Here is an 18401-nt window from a genome sequence, read left to right on the forward strand (position 1 = left end):
TTCGAAGATTTTTGTTACAAAATAGCATGTTCATATTATCCACGTTAGCATGCATGACATGGTCACAAGCTCGGCAGGGATGAGAGTTTTCCGCTTTTCGGCGGATTTCCGCTTTTTCTGAGTAAAAAACGACCTTTTTATATTATGCCAAATCTGTTGAGAATTTTTTTATTAATTTCAGGGGGTTGGGGTATGTTCCTTCATGCTGTTCAAACTTTATTAACTCCAACGATGTTTACACATTATTTGTAAGTCGCCATCTTTAGTCTCGTTTAATCTCGTTAAATGTGATGTAAAATTCGTGTTATCTACATTGTTATTGGTCAAAACATCGATGTTGAGACCATAATAGCCAATCAAAACAGTTTTTACAAAGACACCCACATCCGCTTGTTCTGACCCACTGGAGGTAGCGTCACAGTGCTGTTAGCCAATCAGAGGTAACACGTTTGCTGATTGCTGTTAGCCAATCAAAGGTAACACATTTACATGTCTGTGTAAGAAAAACTGTCTCATGTCCACTCTATAATGCTGTACAGTAAAGTCCAGATGAAGAGATCAGACTCACCAGAACCCAGCTGTGTCTCCATGAAGAGCGATGAGTCTATGGATATTCCCTGGACCTTTAAAACTGGAAACCCGTCACCTGGACACAGGTAACATCCCATAATTCTCAGAGTTAAAGTCACTGCAGAGTGAAAGGCCATGTTACACATTCCTTTATCCAGTTCAGATCATTAGCAGAATTTTGATATTTATCAGTCTGTTATACTTTAATTAGGCCATAATCCTGCTACAGTACTTTCAGTAAACATTTTAGAGTAATTAATATCAATAACTGTGCAGTTCAGTGTTTCACAGTGTCACGTACATCATCAGGAAGTAAATTCATCTGGATGTGACAATAAAAGTCAGAGTAATGGTGAACAAAATCACTTAAATAAACAATAAAGACTCATTCCACTGTTCACTGTTGGTCAAATTAAGTCAAAATAACAAATCATTCAAAGAGTGTAAATGGTTTATTTAATGGCGTGTCTATAATGTTGTACAGTGAAGTCCAGATGAAGAGATCAGACTCACCAGAACCCAGCTGTGTCTCGATGAAGAGCGATCGGTGTATGGATGTTCCCTGGAGCTTTAAAACTGGAAACCCATCACCTGGGCACAGGTAACATCCCATAATTCTCGGGGTTAAAGTCACAGTAATGGATGTGCTCCACTGTCATTAGCAGCTGTTTTGATGTTTATTATAGTTCCTTGGTCTTTAGTGATGCTACAATGCTTTCAGTAAATGCTTTAGAGGAAATAGTGTAAACATTTATTCAGGTGAAAACGTCTTATGGCTAATGTTTTGAATGCTAAAGCCTGAAATGGTAATTGTGGCAGCGGGGGCATGGTCAAGCGCTGGTCTGTGACAGGAGGGCGGAGTCAGGGAAGGTAAGTGGCAGAATCACTACACCTGACTGCAATTAACCTGTTTGTGTGTGTCTTCCCAGTGTCCGCACCCTATTTAGGGAGGGAGAGCAGAGAGCAGGGGAGCTCTTCCTGAACCAGACGCTGAGTGTGTGTGTGTCTGAAAAATGCATACATAATTGTTATGCTGAAAAGTGTGGCAATAAAACGTTCTGTCAAACCTGATCTCTGTCCTGCCGTCCTCTGTGCTCCACCCACGAACACTGAACTGTTACAGTGGTGCTGAAACCCGGGACCTGGAGCACAGCAGCCTAACAGCCCCATGGAGTCCTCCCCGTTCGCTGAACTGGTCCACGCCCTCGCCACGGCCCAGCAAAGCCAGCACCAGGCTCTACTCACCCTCCGAAAGGAGCAAGAACAGCGGTTCGAGGCCCTGGTGTTGGCCCAACAAGAAGATCGAGAGGCGTTCCGGCACCTCCTCGCGTCGGCGGGGTCCACCAGCGCTCCTACCGCGGGCCCGTCTCCCCTCACCGTCACCAAGATGGGCCCGCAGGACGACCCCGAGGCGTTCATCATGCTCTTCGAGCAAGTCACCGAAGCCTTGGGGTGGCCGATGGAGCAGCGCGCGGCGCGCCTCCTCCCCCTGCTAACGGGAGAGGCACAGCTGGCCGCGCTACAGCTCCCTGCCGACCGCCGGCTGGCCTACGCGGACCTCCGCCGGGCCATCCTCCAGCGCGTGGGGCGCACCCCAGAACAGCAGCGCCAGTGCTTCCGCGCGTTGCGCTTGGAGGAAGTCGGCCGGCCGTTCGCGTTTGGCCAGCAGCTCCGGGATGCATGCTGGCGGTGGCTGAAGGCCGACAACCGCGACGCCGAGGGAATCATCGACCAGGTGGTGCTGGAACAGTTCGTCGCTCACTTGCCAGCAGGAACTGCGGAGTGGGTCCGGTGCCACCACCCGGCGTCGCTGGATCAGGTAGTCGAGCTGGTGGAGGACCATTTGGCAGCTGTCCCAGCGGCAGGACAGCAGGTGGCATCTTCTTTTCTCTCCTCTTCTCTCTCTCTCTCTCTCCCCCTCCTCCTGTGTTCCGTCCTCGCCCCATTCCCCCACCGCGGAGGCGGGGGCCGGCACCACCCCAGCCGGCCCGCCGCACCCGCGGTGCCCTCCCATTTCTCCCTTCTGTGTCTGTCTCTCCCCCCCCTCAGGTGAGTGAGCCCCAGATCACCGGTGCAGAGGGAAAGCCCGGGCCGGTTTGCTGGCGCTGCGGGGACCCGGGCCACTTTCAACAGCAGTGCACGGCGATGGAGGTGGGCGTGGTGGTTTGGATCCCCGATGCGTCAGAGGCCGCCCTCGATCAGGCCGGAGCATATCGCATACTGTTGAGTATCCAAGGGGATACATATCAGGCGTTGGTGGATTCTGGCTGTAATCAGACCTCAATTCACCAAAGCCTGGTGCAGAACGAGGCATTGGGGGGAGCACAGGGGGTGAAGGTGTTGTGTGTGCACGGGGATGTTCACAGCTACCCTTTGGTGTCAGTCCACATTTTTTTCCGAGGGGAAAAATTTATAGTGAAGGCGGCGGTTAATCCTCGCCTTACCCACTCTCTGATTTTGGGGACTGATTGGCCGGGATTTCGGGGTTTGTTGACGCGCTTAGTAGAGAGTGGGTCCTGCCATGTAGCAGGGGGAGGTCCCGGTGTCGCTTTGGCGGGAGCAGCTGTCACAGAGCCGTCTACGTCATCTCCGCGTCAGAGTGAGGAGCCCCAGGCTCCTCCTCACTCTCTCGGGGAATCCCTCGCAGATTTCCCGTTAGAGCAGTCGCGAGACGAGACTCTGCGACATGCGTTTGACCAAGTGAGAGTAATCAATGGTCAAACGCTCCCGCCGAACGCCACCCCGTCCTTCCCCTATTTCTCTATTATGAGGGATAGATTATACCGAGTGACGCAGGACACTCAGACAAAAGAGCAAATCACGCAGCTTTTAATTCCAAAGAGCCGCCGGGAATTGGTATTCCAGGCGGCTCACTTTAATCCCATGGCTGGACACTTAGGGCAGGACAAGACACTAGCCCGAATAATGGCCCGATTCTATTGGCCGGGGATTCGCGGCGATGTTCGTAGGTGGTGTATGGCATGCCCCGAATGCCAGTTAGTAAATCCAGCGGCTATTCCAAAAGCTCCTTTGTGCCCTCTTCCATTGATCGAGACCCCATTTGAGAGAATTGGGATGGATCTCGTCGGGCCATTAGATCGGTCAGCACGAGGGTACCGCTTTATATTAGTTCTGGTGGACTATGCAACGTGATACCTGGAAGCAGTGCCTCTGCGCAATATCTCAGCACGCAGTATTGCAGAGGCACTCTTCCGCGTCATCTCCCGAGTCGGAATCCCGAAAGAGATTCTGACTGATCAAGGCACTAAATTTATGTCATGGACACTGCGCAAACTGTATGGGTTATTGGGGATTAAGCCGATCCGCACCAGTGTGTATCACCCACAAACGGACGGCTTAGTGGAACGGTTCAATCGCACCCTCAAAAATATCATTAAAAAATTCATAAGTGAGGACGCACGTAATTGGGATAAGTGGCTTGAACCCTTGTTATTCTCAGTGTGAGAGGTTCCCCAAGCCTCGACGGGGTTCTCCCCGTGTGAATTATTATATGGGCGTAATCCGTGCGGCATCCTAGACGTGCTGCGGGAAAATTGGGAGGAGGGACCTTCACAAAGCAAGAACGAAATTCAATACGTTATGGACCTGCGCGCAAAACTCCACACGCTCACCCACCTAACCCAGGAGAATTTGCGGCAGGCCCAGGAACGGTAAGCCCGCCTGTACAACAAGGGTACGCGCCTTAGGGAGTTCACCCAGGGAGATAAAGTACTCGTATTGTTGCCCACTTCGAGCTCCAAATTGATTGCCAAGTGGCAAGGTCCCTTTGAGGTCACACGGCGAGTCGGGGACGTCGACTACGAGGTGAGGCGAACGGACAGGGGTGGGGCGCTACAAATTTACCACCTCAATCTCATTAAACTCTAGAAGGAGGAGGTCCCCGTGGCGTTGGTGTCAGTGGTTCAAAAAGGTTCAAAAAGGGGCATTGACATCACGTACCCCTCCAATCCCCTGTGGAGACCACCTCTCCCCGACCCAGCTCACGGAGGTCGCCCAGTTGCAGGCCGAGTTTTCGGATGTGTTCTCGCCCCTGCCCGGTAGCACTAACCTCATAGAGCACCACATAGAGATGCCCCCGGGGGTAGTAGTGCGTAGCCACCCTTACAGACTACCCGAACACAAAAAAAAGGTGGTTCGGGAAGAACTTGAGACCATGCTCAAAATGGGCATCGTCGAGGAGTCCCACAGTGACTGGAGCAGCCCGGTGGTCTTGGTACCCAAGGCTGACGGGTCGGTCCGGTTCTGTGTGGACTACAGAAAAGTCAACGCGGCTTCTAAATTCGACGCGTACCCAATGCTTCATATTGATGTGTTGCTCAATCGACTCAGCACTGCTCGCTTTTATTCGACGCTGGATTTGACGAAGGGATATTGGCAGATCCCCTTGACTCCACTATCCTGAGAAAAAATGGCCTTTTCCACACCTTTTGGTTTACACCAATTTGTCACCCTTCCGTTTGGGCTGTTTAGGGCGCCCACTACGTTTCAGCAGCTGATGGACAGAGTCCTCCACCCTCACGCCACTTATGCGGCCGCTTATCTAGATGATATCATCATCTATAGTAATGACTGGCAGTGGCATCTCGAACATCTGAGGGCCGTCCTTAGGTCGCTGAGGCGAGCGGGGCTCACAGCCAACCCAAAGAAGTGTGCGATTGGGCGGGTGGAAGTACGGTATCTGGGCTTCCACTTGGGCAATGGGCAGGTGCGTCCCCAAATTAATAAGACGGCAGCAATTGTGGCCTGCCCGAGGCCCAAGACCAAAAAGGGGGTGACAGTTCCTGGGGCTGGCTGGCTATTACCATAGGTTTATACCTAATTATTCGGACATCACCAGCCCGCTGACTGATCTCACTAAAAAGGGGGCACCAGATCCGGTCCAGTGGACGGAGCAATGCCAGCGGGCTTTTTCGGAGGTAAAGGCTGCACTGTGTGGGGGGCCACTTTTACACTCCCCTGACTTTTCTTTCCCCTTTGTGTTGCAGACCGATGCGTCGGACAGAGGGCTGGGGGCGGTTTTGTCCCAGGAGGTGGAGGGGGAGGACCGCCCCGTCCTGTACATCAGAAGGAAGCTGTCAGTGCATGAGGGGCGCTACAGCGCAATAGAGAAAGAGTGTCTGGCGATCAAGTGGGCGGTCCTCGCCCTCCGTTACTACCTGCTGGGGTGCCCTTTCACCCTCTGTTCGGACCACGCGCCCCTCCAGTGGCTCCACGGCATGAAAGATGCCAACGCGCAGATCACCTGTTGGTATCTGGCACTCCAACCCTTCAATTTTAAGGTGGTCCACAGGCCAGGGGCGCAGATGGTTGTGGCGGACTTCCTCTCCCGTCGGGGGGGGGGGGGGAGTCAGCTGCAGGCCGGACGGCCGCCCGGCCTGAGTTGGGCAGTGGGGGTATGTGGCAGCGGGGGCGTGGTCAAGCACCGGTCTGTGACAGGAGGGCGGAGTCAGGGAAGGTAAGTGGCAGAATCACTACACCTGACTGCAATTAACCTGTTTGTGTGTGTCTTCCCAGTGACCGCGTCCTATTTAGGGAGGGAGAGCAGAGAGCAGGGGAGCTCTTCCTGAACCAGACGCTGAGTGTGTGTGTGTGTCTGAAAAGTGCATACATAATTGTTATGCTGAAAAGTGTGGCAATAAAACGTTCTGTCAAACCTGATCTCTGTCCTGCCGCCCTCTGTGCTCCACCCACGAACATTGAACTGTTACAGTAATATAAGCACAAAGAACTGAACCAGCTGAAATTCTGATCTCTTATCTCATTCATCTTTGGATCTCAAACCCAAATGTCTTCAGTGTAAAGCAAAAACAAAAGAGCTGGCCTTGCTATTCTGGTACTTTTGGAGGGGCCTGTCGGAAGAAGGAAAAAAAAACTAGCAGCCTAAAATTAAAACAGGGACAGATTTTTCTCCAGGTCCACAATGTTGCTGTATTTAGTTCTGTGTTCTCTAAATAATTATTCACTTGCTCCATTTATTGCAGTAAAATTGGGACTAAATCTGAGACTCCAGTATTAAAGGGATTAAAGTTGTTGTCTTTAACAGCTACTATTTTTGTTCTCAGTGTTTTACAGAAGGCAGGAGACAGAAGAGAAAAGATCTTCATCGCAGATACAGGGTAAGATCAAACCCAACAACATGACCGTGACACTGACGCTCTGGTATTCTAAACCTCTCTGCTGTTATTATCTACAGGATTAGATTATAGAAAACATCACTGAGCTCTATATAAAATCTGGAGAGCTCATAGGCTCGTCAGGGTGAAGCCAGCTGGCCGCCATCTTACCACTCCCATCACGGAGCGGAACTGTCATTTAGACGACTGGAAGCTCCACAAAATTGGACGAGTTATTTATGTAGTCGGTGAGAAAAATGAGAAGAAAAATGCCTACATGTGCAGCAGTGAACTGTACAAATCGTCAGGTCAAAGGTTGTGGACGGACATTTCACCTGTGAGTATTGATGGCTAGCGTGTGATCATTTTTACACGTGTGTGCACAGTGCCGTTTGCGTGGACCCCCTATAGGAAGAGAGGGGAAAACCTGTCTGATCGTCTTGTCTGTTTTTGTTGAAAATCTGACATTGATATCTGGGATGAACACTGTGACTGTGTCAGATTATCGATGCAAATGTTCCTGACTAGATCAAAGCCAATGTCTGTCTATAAAATATTAAAAAAAGGAAGAAGAAATGTATGAAGGAGAAAGCGACAGGAACTGAAATAATCTCCGTAAAAAGAATTATAGAGTGGCGGCTACAATTATCGACACCTTAACGATCTTTTGGTCGTTGCAAAAGTGGAAGAGACTTTCAATCTGTAAATTGTGCATGAATAATTACTCAAACTTCCACTGGGAAAAATGAGCTGATTCCTGATTATTTAGCGCATCAGATCACGTGACTCCGTTCTACAATTATCGACACCTTTGTCCACAGTTATCGACACCGTTCCACAATTATTGACATTCAGATGGTTTTATTTTTAAAAAATCGTACATACTATTAAGTTAACAAGACAGCTTTAATTTAAAATTTGTTTTACGTAGACTTGTACTAAATATAAAATCTTTTATATAAATATATGGATGTTGGTGTTGACATAAATGAGGAGGTAATTCTAATGTTTGTAAACAAATCAACTGATGTTTAACCTGCGTCAGAAAATATTTTTGTTCCACTTTCGAAGGATTTTCGTAAATCACATTTTGTTAGTCATTCGTTGTTGTTGTTTGTATTAATTTCTAGTTTTGTCGTTTACCAATAAATGCATTGACAACAGGCAGTTGACATTGTAACCAAATGAAAATCCAGGTCAAAGGTCGCATGTCATTCCTTGAACCAAAAATAAAATGTCCACTGATATTGTAATATGTGGTCGATATTTACAACAAACTGAAAAAAATTCTGAATGGAATAGAAAAATCTGAATATTTCAAGCATGTAATTTTTTTTACGTTAGGAATTTAATTCAGGTCTAATTCTACTGATTTCAATCGGATTCCAAATACTCTATAAACATTCCATTCTGTTATAAATCAGAAAAAAAATTATTATAAATCACAGCACTTTTATTTTTTTAAAGCACTTCATCTACTTCAACAACGTTACACACAGAGATCGATCCATAACAGTCGTAAATGTCCCTTAATCCCACAGGGTGTCGATAATGGTGGACACCGGTGAAAGTGATCACTATTATCGACACCTCACGTGACTTCTCAAACGTGCGTTTAGATACAAAATGGCGGCTGTAAATGAAAGAGTAAGAAATAAAGTAGGTTTTGACGAGGAGATCATGAAATATCGGTGAATTTGATCAGTAAAAACATGTCCATGATCTTTGCACCATGCTTCCCTGCGATGATAACGTCCGGGTTTTCCTCAACTTGCTGATCGTGCTAAAAGAAATTCCGTCTCAGGTAACGAGCTGTGTCATCAGACGACAAGATCAAAGGGTGGGGGTGGGGTCTTCCGGTTTATTAATTAACCGATAATAACTGCTGTAACTGAAACTCAGCTTTGTACGATTGTTTGTTTGTTTGTTTGTTTGTTTGTTTGTTTGTTTGTTTGTTTGTTTGTTTTTATTGGTAAATCTGAAAAGGTGTCGATAATTATGGACTGTTGATAATTGTAGCTGCCGCTCTAGTAAAAAAAAAAGAGCCATGAAAAAAATGATCAGAGACTGAACTGGAAAAGGGAAAAAAAATACTAACAGTGAAGCAGAGCGCGATAAAGATGTGTCAGGAATGGGGGTCAAGTTGAGAAAATAAGAGGAGGTAATGAAAGGGGGCAGAGTCAGGAGGTACTTTTCTTGGGGCAAATTTGATGAGATACCACGGTTTAACACACAAGCCAGAGACACGCGATGGGAGTGGTAATATGGCGGCCAGACGGCTTCACTCGTCTCTACAGCAGGGAATAGGCTCTGAGCTCTCCAGGTTTAATATAGAGCTCAGTGGAAAAGATACAATCAAATCCGGTAAATCCATAGTGTTAGCATCCTAAAGAACGGTTATCTGTGGGAACCAGTCAGAAAAAACTGTGATGTTAAACTGTAATAATTGGAGCCCAGGTCTCACCGCGTCTTCTTATTTCACCCCGTCACACAGACACGCCCCAGAATCTCCTGCTGTAAATGAATTCCAGAAAAAATTCAGATTAAACCTGATGAAGAAGTTTCAGTGTTTAAATGGAGTGATGATAAAGCCGGAAACGCGAGCGCTCCTGAATGAGATCTACACCGAGCTCTACATCACAGAGGGAGACAGTGGAGACGTCAATAAAGAACATGAGGTGAGACGGATTGAGGCAGCGTCCAGGAGAAAAACAACAGAGGAAACACCAATCAAATGCAGTGACATCTTTAAGCCCTTATCTGAAGAAGACGAACCCATCAGAACTGTAGTGACAAAGGGCGTGGCTGGTATCGGAAAAACAGTCTCTGTGCAGAAGTTCATTGTGGACTGGGCTGAACGGAAAGCAAATCAGGACGTCCCCCTCATATTTCCACTTCCTTTCAGAGAGCTGAATCTGATGAAGGACCAAAACCGGAGTCTGATGGAGCTCCTTCATGTCTGCTTTAAGGAAACCAGAGAAACAGAAATGTCCAGGTTGGAAAAGGTTCTGTTCATTTTTGATGGATTGGACGAGTGTCGTTTCCCTCTGGATTTCCGGAACACAGTGAGAGTGTGTGATGTAACTGAATCAGCATCGGTGCGTGTGCTGCTGATAAACCTGATCAAAGGGAATCTGCTTCCCTCTGCTCTCGTCTGGATCACCTCCCGACCAGCAGCAGCTGATCAAATCCTCTCTGAGTATGTCCATCGAGTCACAGAGGTACGAGGGTTCAATGACCCCCAGAAGGAGGAGTACTTCAGGAAGAGGGTCAGTGATCAGAGCCTGGCCGAGAACATCATCACACACCTGAAGTCATTAAGAAGCCTGTACATCATGTGTCACATCCCAGTCTTCTGCTGGATTTCAGCCGCTGTCCTCGAGAGAATGTTGGGTGAAGCAGAGAGTGGAGAGATCCCCAAGACTCTGACTCAAATGTACACACACTTCCTCATCATTCAGACAAACGTCATCAGAGAAAAATACTCAAAGAAGCAGGAGAGTGATGAAGAAATGCTGCTCAAACTGGGACAACTGGCTTTTGAGCAGCTGAAGAAAGGCAACCTGATCTTCTATGAGGAAGACCTGCGAGGGTGTGGCATTGATGTGACAGAAGCAGCAGTGTACTCAGGTGTGTGTACGCAGATCTTCAGAGAGGAGCCTGGGCTTCACCAGAGTAAAGTGTACTGCTTTGTTCATCTGAGCATTCAGGAGCATCTCGCAGCTCTGTATGTGCATCTGACCTTCATGAAGGAAAAGAGAAATGTTCTTGATCAGAGTCGGTCCTTTGAGACAATTTCAGATGTACACAGGAGGGCTGTAGATCAGACGTTAAAATCTGAGACTGGACATCTGGATCTGTTCCTCCGCTTTCTTCTGGGTCTCTCACTGGAGTCCAATCAGAAACTCTTAGATGCCTTAGTAACACAGACAGGAAGTAACTCCCAGAGCAAAGAGGAAACAGTTAAGTACATTAAGAAGAAGATCAGTAGAGATGATCTTCCTGCAGAAAAATCCATCAATCTGTTCCACTGTCTGAATGAACTGGGTGATGATTCTCTCGTGGAGGAAATCCAACGCTACCTGAAATCTGGGAAACGAAGTGGACTCTCTCCTTCACAGTGGTCTGCTCTGGTGTTTGTGTTACTGACTTCAGCACAGGAGCTGGAGGAGTTTGATCTGAGAAAATATACCAGTACAGAGAAGATACCAGATTGGGTTCTTGTGAAGGTGATGCCTGTGATTGCAGCATCCAGGAAAGCCGTGTAAGTAAAGCTGAATAGAACTGTTCTACTGTTCCACTTGTTAACCTTTCCTGATGTTTTCCCAACCGTAGTTAGGAGATCAGGGGAGAGGAATCTCAGTTTACTGGTGCATTGGGTCTCCAGGGCCGGAGTAATGACCTACTCCGGGGTTAACTTCCCTCTGGATAAACTTATATAAACTTATATACAAGGCTTCACACGACGGCTTCTTTCCGAGGATTTATTGTGAGGAACTCGCAATACAACAACTGCTCCGGTTGCCGCGCTGACTACATATCTTTTTTTCCCTTTATTTTATTTATCTTCCTTCCGCTACCCTACTCCAGCCCCGCCCACACCCGCGCACACAGCATCCTACTGGACATGCATTAATTTATTTTACAACACTACCCCCACTCTGGATAGCAATTACAACTAATTCTAATCCAGTATAACAGCATAACCAAACATCTCTTTACTTCATTTTTTTTAAATACATGGAAACAAAAGCAAAATACCCCAATAGGGAGGCATAGTCCTTGCAGGTCATTCATAATAAGCAGGGCATTACAGTTACATGAGTGCTGGCCTACAGCAACAAGGTACAGTCCCTATAATACCTGAGCAACCGGAGCATAAGAGCAAGTGAACAGTACACATTGTTAACAGTAAACAATAACATTTTTTTTTTCAGTCATAACTTTCCTACTCTAGGGGTCAGGGTAGACTGCCCGGGTCCCCAAGCCGTGCAGGGATTATTCTGCCCTGTGGAACCACAGCTTTCTATCTAATTTACCCAATCCCCAAACCTGACTGGGGATCTTCGCTGACGTCTCGGCCTTTGAGAGCGATGATCAGACAGCGGTGCAGCTGCCTCAGAGTCACCTCCAGCTGCATCCAGGACCTCCTCCTGGTCCGTGCGGGAGAACAGGCTGGCGAGGTCGGGGTCCACAGGATCTGCGGTCAAGGCTGGGGAGGGCACCTCCACTGGTGCCCATGCCTGAGCTTGCACCATGACCCAGGCATTATCCAGTGGATCACGACTCCGATAGGGCTTCAGCTGGTCATGGTGAACCACTTTCACTTTGGTCTTTGGGCTCTTCTGTATGCGATACACCAGGTCATCAAGTTGCCCCAAGACGAAGAAAGGTCCCTCATATGATGGAAGGAACTTCTTGACCTTGTTCTTGACTTTCCATGTGCCCTTGATGAGGTACCACACAGCATCTCCAACACGATATTGTGTACGGCAGCAATTTTTGTCATATTGTCTCTTTGCACGCTCCACTGACTCCCCAAGTGCGTCCCTAGCAATCTGATGAGCTAGCTCCAGTCATTCACGGAGGCGCTGGACATACTCGGGAGCAGTAGGAGCATCCTCTGAGTCAGGAGGAAGGCTGGTCACCAGGTCTGCTGGCTCACACACTTCCCGGCCAAACATCATGAAATTGGGAGTGAGGCCAGTTGCACTGTGCCTGGTTGATCTGTAGGCCATAACTGCATAGGGAATCATAATGTCCCAATCCCAGTGGCAACGCTCAGCGGTCGTGGCCAGGATCTTCTGCAAGGTAGAATTGAAATGCTCGACCTGGCTGTCTGACTGCGGTCGGAATGGGGTAGTATGTGTCTTCTCGACACCGAACAGAGCGCACATCTTCTGGAACACTTCAGATTCGAAATTTCTACCTTGGTCACTGTGTAAAGTATGTGGAGCACCAAAACGGCTCACCCACTCGGAGGCAAGCACTTCCGCCACCGTCTCTGTCTTTTCGTTGGGCAGAGGAAAAGCCTCCACCCACTTCGTGAAATAGTCCTGGATCACGAGCACATAGCAGTTTCTGTGCTCGGTCTCATTCAGTGGACCCATAATGTCTAGTGCTACCCGCTCCATCGGTGCTCCAACTCGGACAGTTCCCATAGGAGCCTGGGGTGTTTTATGGGGCCTTGCCTTGGATGCACAGCTGGTGCATGTCTGACACCATAGACTAACGTCTTCTCGCATTCGATACCAGTAGTATCGTGTCTGAAGCCGTGACACCATGCGCTCCGTTCCAAAGTGCCCTCCAATGGGACCTTCATGCATCTGCCCTAGGACATCCGAACGGAACACATGTGGTAATATCACTTGGGGATAAAACTGGGCACCATCCAGGCAGTAAAACCGCCTAAACAAAATGCCATCTCGGACAAAGAGGCGCTTCCACTGGCTCCAATAGGCTTTGGTGGCTGGACTATGGGATGAGATGGTGGTCCACAAAGGCCGCTCTCCACCAGCCTCTAGCCATGCCTTGACAGGTGAAATGTCTGGGTCAGCCACCTGTGCCTGTCGTAACTATTGGGTAGACCAACCACTGAATGGTGGGGAGTCATGAGGTGGAGCATTTACCCCCACTGAACTTGCTCTTATCATCGTTAGGTGTCCGCCCACCCCCACTGGAGTTTGCACCGTCAGACTTTGAACAGGGTCCAGATCGCACTGCACGGCCTGATGGCAGACCTTCCTCGGGTAAGGAGATGGCCCTGGCAGTTGACATGGGCATGACTGTCTACAAGGCTGTCGAGAGAGGCTGTCCACATTAGCATGCAGCCGGCCAGGACGATGGACAATGTTGAAGTTATACTCGCCGAGTCTCTCGAGCCACCTGGCCAGCTGACCCTCAGGCTCCCTCATCTTTGTCAGCCAACGGAGACTGCTGTGGTCGGTGCGGACAGTGAATGACCGTCCAAGGAGGTACTGTCGGAAATGCGATGTGAACTCAACCACCGCTAACAATTCTCGCCGGGTGGTGCAATAATTCTGCTCAGTTTTGTACAGTCGGCGACTCCCATAGGCCAGCACACGTTCTCTGCCTAGCTGCACTTGAGAAAGTACTGCACCAATGCCGACATCACTTGCATCAGTGTCCAGTACCATATTCCCTTTGTCTAATGGGTAGCCCAGGACTGGGGCAGTGGTCAGCAGATGTTTGAGTTGGTCGAAAGCCTGTTGACATTCCACAGTCCACTGGAACTGAGCATATTTCTTAGTTAAAGTGTGGAGGGGTCCAGTTACTGTTGCAAAATCCTTGACAAATCTTCGGTAGTACGATGCCAACCCGATGAACTGGCGAACTTCTTGAACCGAAGTGGGCGTAGGCCAATTCCGTACCTTCTGTATCTTGGCAGGGTCTGAAGCCACTCCTTCCTCGGAGACAATGTGCCCCAAGTAAGCTACCTGTCATCGGAAGAGGCAACATTTTCCCGGCTTCAGTTTCAAGTTTGCTTGTTGTAGCCTGTCAAATACTTGACTGAGACGGTGTAACATCTCGGACACGTCTTGGCCTAGCACTATGATGTCATCTAAATATACAAGACACGTTTCCCACTGCATGCCAGCTAACACCCGGTCCATTAAACGTTGGAACGTTGCCGGGGCATTGCATAACCCGAATGGCATGACATTCCATTCAAACAATCCGTTTCTGGTGCAGAAAGCGGCAGCTCGGCGGGCTCGTGGTGTCAGCTCCACTTGCCAGTATCCAGACGCGAGGTCCAGCGTGCTGAACCACTTGGCAGTGGAAAGAATGTCCAACGTGTCCTGGATACGGGGCAGCGGGTAGGCATCCTTGATAGTGCAGTCGTTCAGTGCCTGATAGTCAACGCAGAGGCGGTACATTCCATCTTTCATACGGACCATCACGATGGGCGAGGCCCAGCTGCTGTTGCTGCGACGGGCCACTCCAGCCTCCAGGCCCTGCTCTATTTGCTGGTCAGCATCCTGTTGTTTCTCCCAGGCCATGCGACGCGGTTGCTGCTTCACAGCGGCACCTGGCCAGACCATGATGTCATGTTGCACAAGGCTGGTATGGCCGAGGTCATTAGGCCCTGTCGAGAACACCGCTCCATACCTGCATAGAAGCTGGGTGAGCTGAAACTGCTGCTCATGTTCAAGCTCAGCAGCGCTCTGCTGGTAAAGCTCTTGCAGGTGCTGGGGGACCTCATGGTGCTCTAGTGGTTTGGCCATATCTGTGGTGCTGCTGGGCGGCAGAGCTTGCGCAGGCTGGAGGACACCTGCAATAGTGCCTCTCCTGATGGTGACAGAAGTATTGCCAGGGTTAAATACACGGAGGGGCACACCCTTAAAGGGCTGGGCTTCAAGCAGCACGTGAGCAACTAGCACTTTGTGTCTCCCTACGAAACCCCTGGTAGGAGTTAGCATCACCTCCCCTTCCAGGCACCTTTTAACAGGGACTTTGCCTCTTATGACATACTCTGCCCTGGCCTCCACCACCACCGTCCGAGAAACCCTTACAGCCTGGATCTTTGGCTGGCTCACAGTGCTAAAATAAGGCACTTCCTCACCAAACAGGATGATGCGATTGGTGCCAAAGTCAAGCCGCGCTTGGGCTTGAGTGAGGAATGGGTGGCCTAGGAGTGCCTCTTCACCAGCAATATCGGCCACCAGGAAATTCATGCTCACCTGCCGGTTGTTAATCTGGACAAGGAGCTGGACCTCCCCTATCACCGGAACATCACCCGGCCCGACCCCCAGCAGCATCTTCACCGTAGATGGCTGAAGTACAGGCCTAACATTGGGGTGAATGGCGTTGTAACAGCGCAGGGGAAACACACTCCGCCGTGCTCCACTGTCCAGCACAGCACAGATGTCCAACTCATAAACCATCAGATGAATGCTCATTTCATGACCGTGGGTTTTGAAATGAAGGACGGTGGGCCCGGAGCTCTTGCAAGAGGTGTTTCGGTACTGATGAACTGTCCTGTTCGTTTTCCTGGGAGAGGGGCAATTTCTCTTCATGTGCCCAATACCTGAGCAGTTGTGGCAGCGAATTTCCTCCCACTTAGTGTTTTTATATGTTTTTCAGGGGACTGTTTGTTGAAATTCAGGGCTAGCAGGTTTGTTGTTGACCCCCGGGATGGTGGTGAGAATATCCATTTCCCCCCCCTTCAGTCCTTTCCCTCACCATAGCTGCAGTGCGGGGTTTGCATTCAGAAAGACCCCATGCCCCTGAGTGCATAAGGGTGGTGACATGTGATGCTGCTCGCTTGGTGTTTTCGTAACGGTGAGCAATGTCATAGGCTTGAACTAAGGTCTGCGGTCGCTTTTCTAACAGCTTTTGTACAACTTCTGCATCTCCTATGGCATGAGTGAAAACTTCAACGCCTACTGCATCTTGCTCTTTCTCAGTCCTATCACTGTATGCCACCGACACTTTACCATATATGTCATCCCTTAATGAATGGAGAGCTTCGCCTGACTTGCGAACACGTTGTCTTAGTTCGATGGCAATGGCAGCTGCATGCTCTGATGAAGAGCCATATGCATTTTCGACTTCCTCCACTAGGCGGCTATAGTCCCACTGAGTGGACCGGGGGTTCTTATGCACGATTGCCCCTGCTGCGCCAACCAGACAAAACTTCAACTGGATGGCTTTAGTCTTTTCAGTCCAATGATTTGCCTTGGCACAGCTCTCAAACCGGTGCAGGAACTCTGTCCACGGCGTGGTGCCATCATACTGGCCAGGACGGAGGGTGGGGATTCTTTCCCTAGCATCGCTATCATCCTCACTCTCTGATCAGGGTTGGTAGCGTACGGAGCAGGGGCGGCGGCTATGTCTACGGAGTTGGCGTTGCTCGCATTTTGGGGAATGAGACATTAATTGCATAACTGTATTGCCATCTTGCAATAAGCGTGCTTGATAAGAGTCTTTAGATGCTTTAAGATGGGCAGAGTGGGGCAATGGCTTTGACTGAGGGGCATGACTGAAAACAGGAGTGCTATGAATAAAACTCCCTGAGTGAACAGTGGCAAAGGGATTTGTGCTGGGGGTTGCAACAGTAGCTGTGGATGGCATTTCTACCTGCCCATAACTATCAATGTTATGCATGTGAGTGCAGGGTGGTTTGCATCGCACTTCAGCTTTATAGTCTCTCTCCACATCAGTCTTAAATGGATTAGAATCGGATAATTTCAGAGATTGGATGGGTATATAGCTCGTGGCACTTGCATGTAACATCCTCTCATCACATGAAAAAGGGTTATTTTGTGTCTTGCGACCATAATGTTTGTCTACATTCATTATTATTTCTCCTTCATTCGCCGTAGTCAGCGACATCGCAGGGTTAGAGTGGCTGGTTACGTTGCCGAGTTCGTGTTTACTTATATTCAGATGTATCTGACTGGGGGCCACCATCTTGTTTTCGTGGTTAAGAAAAATAAATGCCACTTTACTATTTTGCCAATATCTCCAGTCCCATGAGGTATAAATATGCTCACCGGTGTTGCATGTGTAACGGTCCCTTCGTGGTCGCCAGTGTTAACCTTTCCTGATGTTTTCCCAACCGTAGTTAGGAGATCAGGGGAGAAGAATCTCAGTTTACTGGTGCGTTGGGTCTCCAGGGCCGGAGTAATGACCTACTCCGGGGTTAACTTCCCTCTGGATAAACTTATATAAGCTTATATACAAGGCTTCACACGACGGCTTCTTTCCGAGGATTTATTGTGAGGAACTCGCAATACAACAACTGCTCCGGTTGCCGCGCTGACTACATATCTTTTTTTTTCCTTTATTTTATTTATCTTCCTTCCGCTACCCTACTTCTAGCCCGGCCCACACCCGCACACACAGCATCCTACTGGACATGCATTAATTTATTTTACAACACACTGTTAGAAAGAGAGAAACTGAAAGCACTTTGACAGAAACGCACTTTGGGATGTTTTGAGTTTCAGGTGATCCAGAGTGTGTTAATACAAATAGATCAGTAGATAAATGAGGGGAAAACAGCTGCATGTAGAATTGAATAAAACTGAAGTTCAGCTATTAAAGAAGTAGAAACCAGTTGATGTCATTTCAGGAGAAAAATGTTTACGTCTCACATTCTGCCATTTTGTCCCAAGAAGTGTGGAAGCTGTGAGCTGAAGATGGAAGTGACAGCCAGCTAACGAGACTCACAAACACCACATTTCCAAAACTGAACAAATAATCAAACAGAACTTTATACTAACAGTTTATTTACAATATTTACAAATTACACCACTATTGCAGGCTCCGATGTCCCGTAAACACTGAGGGTTTTTTTTCTGTGTAAAACCTTCACTGAGTGCAGTGTGAGGGTTTTTTGTTCACATCCCTCCACATTAAATTTGTGTTGTAGCTGAAATGTAATTACACAGACGCTGGGCCTGTAGAGCCATGTGGAGTTTGCAGTAATACAAAATTATAATTCCACAAAACTTTACTGTTATTAATGACCTGATAAATAGAGGATATTACACGGTGGCACGAAGATCTGAAATTTATCTTCGAGTGGTGAATGTACGTATCACGAGTGAGTGAAGTGAGCGTGTAATGTTCTTTATATTATATGGACACAAGTTAATCAAAAGAGTTTTAATTTTGAACCGGTTCGCCATTTTGACAATGCGCGTCTAATCAGCAGGGAAACGCTGGGAG

General features: G+C 48.5%; 1 protein-coding gene across 1 annotated transcript; it reads left to right on the top strand.

Moving 5' to 3' along the window:
• The first annotated feature begins 588 nt into the window (after positions 1 to 588).
• LOC132901025 (NLR family CARD domain-containing protein 3-like) lies at positions 589 to 10972 on the top strand. Its single transcript, XM_060943437.1, has 4 exons — positions 589 to 656; positions 1055 to 1171; positions 6573 to 6707; positions 9199 to 10972. Exons 1-4 carry the CDS (start codon positions 589 to 591, stop codon positions 10970 to 10972), a joined length of 2094 nt encoding a protein of 697 aa, XP_060799420.1.
• The last annotated feature ends 7429 nt before the right edge of the window (positions 10973 to 18401 follow it).

Source organism: Neoarius graeffei, chromosome 16 (assembly GCF_027579695.1).
Source record: "Neoarius graeffei isolate fNeoGra1 chromosome 16, fNeoGra1.pri, whole genome shotgun sequence".
Taxonomy (NCBI): domain Eukaryota; kingdom Metazoa; phylum Chordata; class Actinopteri; order Siluriformes; family Ariidae; genus Neoarius; species Neoarius graeffei.

Bases quoted from the DNA above. Each gene is read 5' to 3' on its own strand.
- LOC132901025 (XM_060943437.1), top strand. From the start codon at position 589: ATGAAGAGCGATGAGTCTATGGATATTCCCTGGACCTTTAAAACTGGA. The intron at 657-1,054 runs GTAACATCCCAT...AATGTTGTACAG, and splicing joins AACCCGTCACCTGGACACAG to TGAAGTCCAGATGAAGAGAT. The intron at 1,172-6,572 runs GTAACATCCCAT...CATTTATTGCAG, and splicing joins AACCCATCACCTGGGCACAG to TAAAATTGGGACTAAATCTG.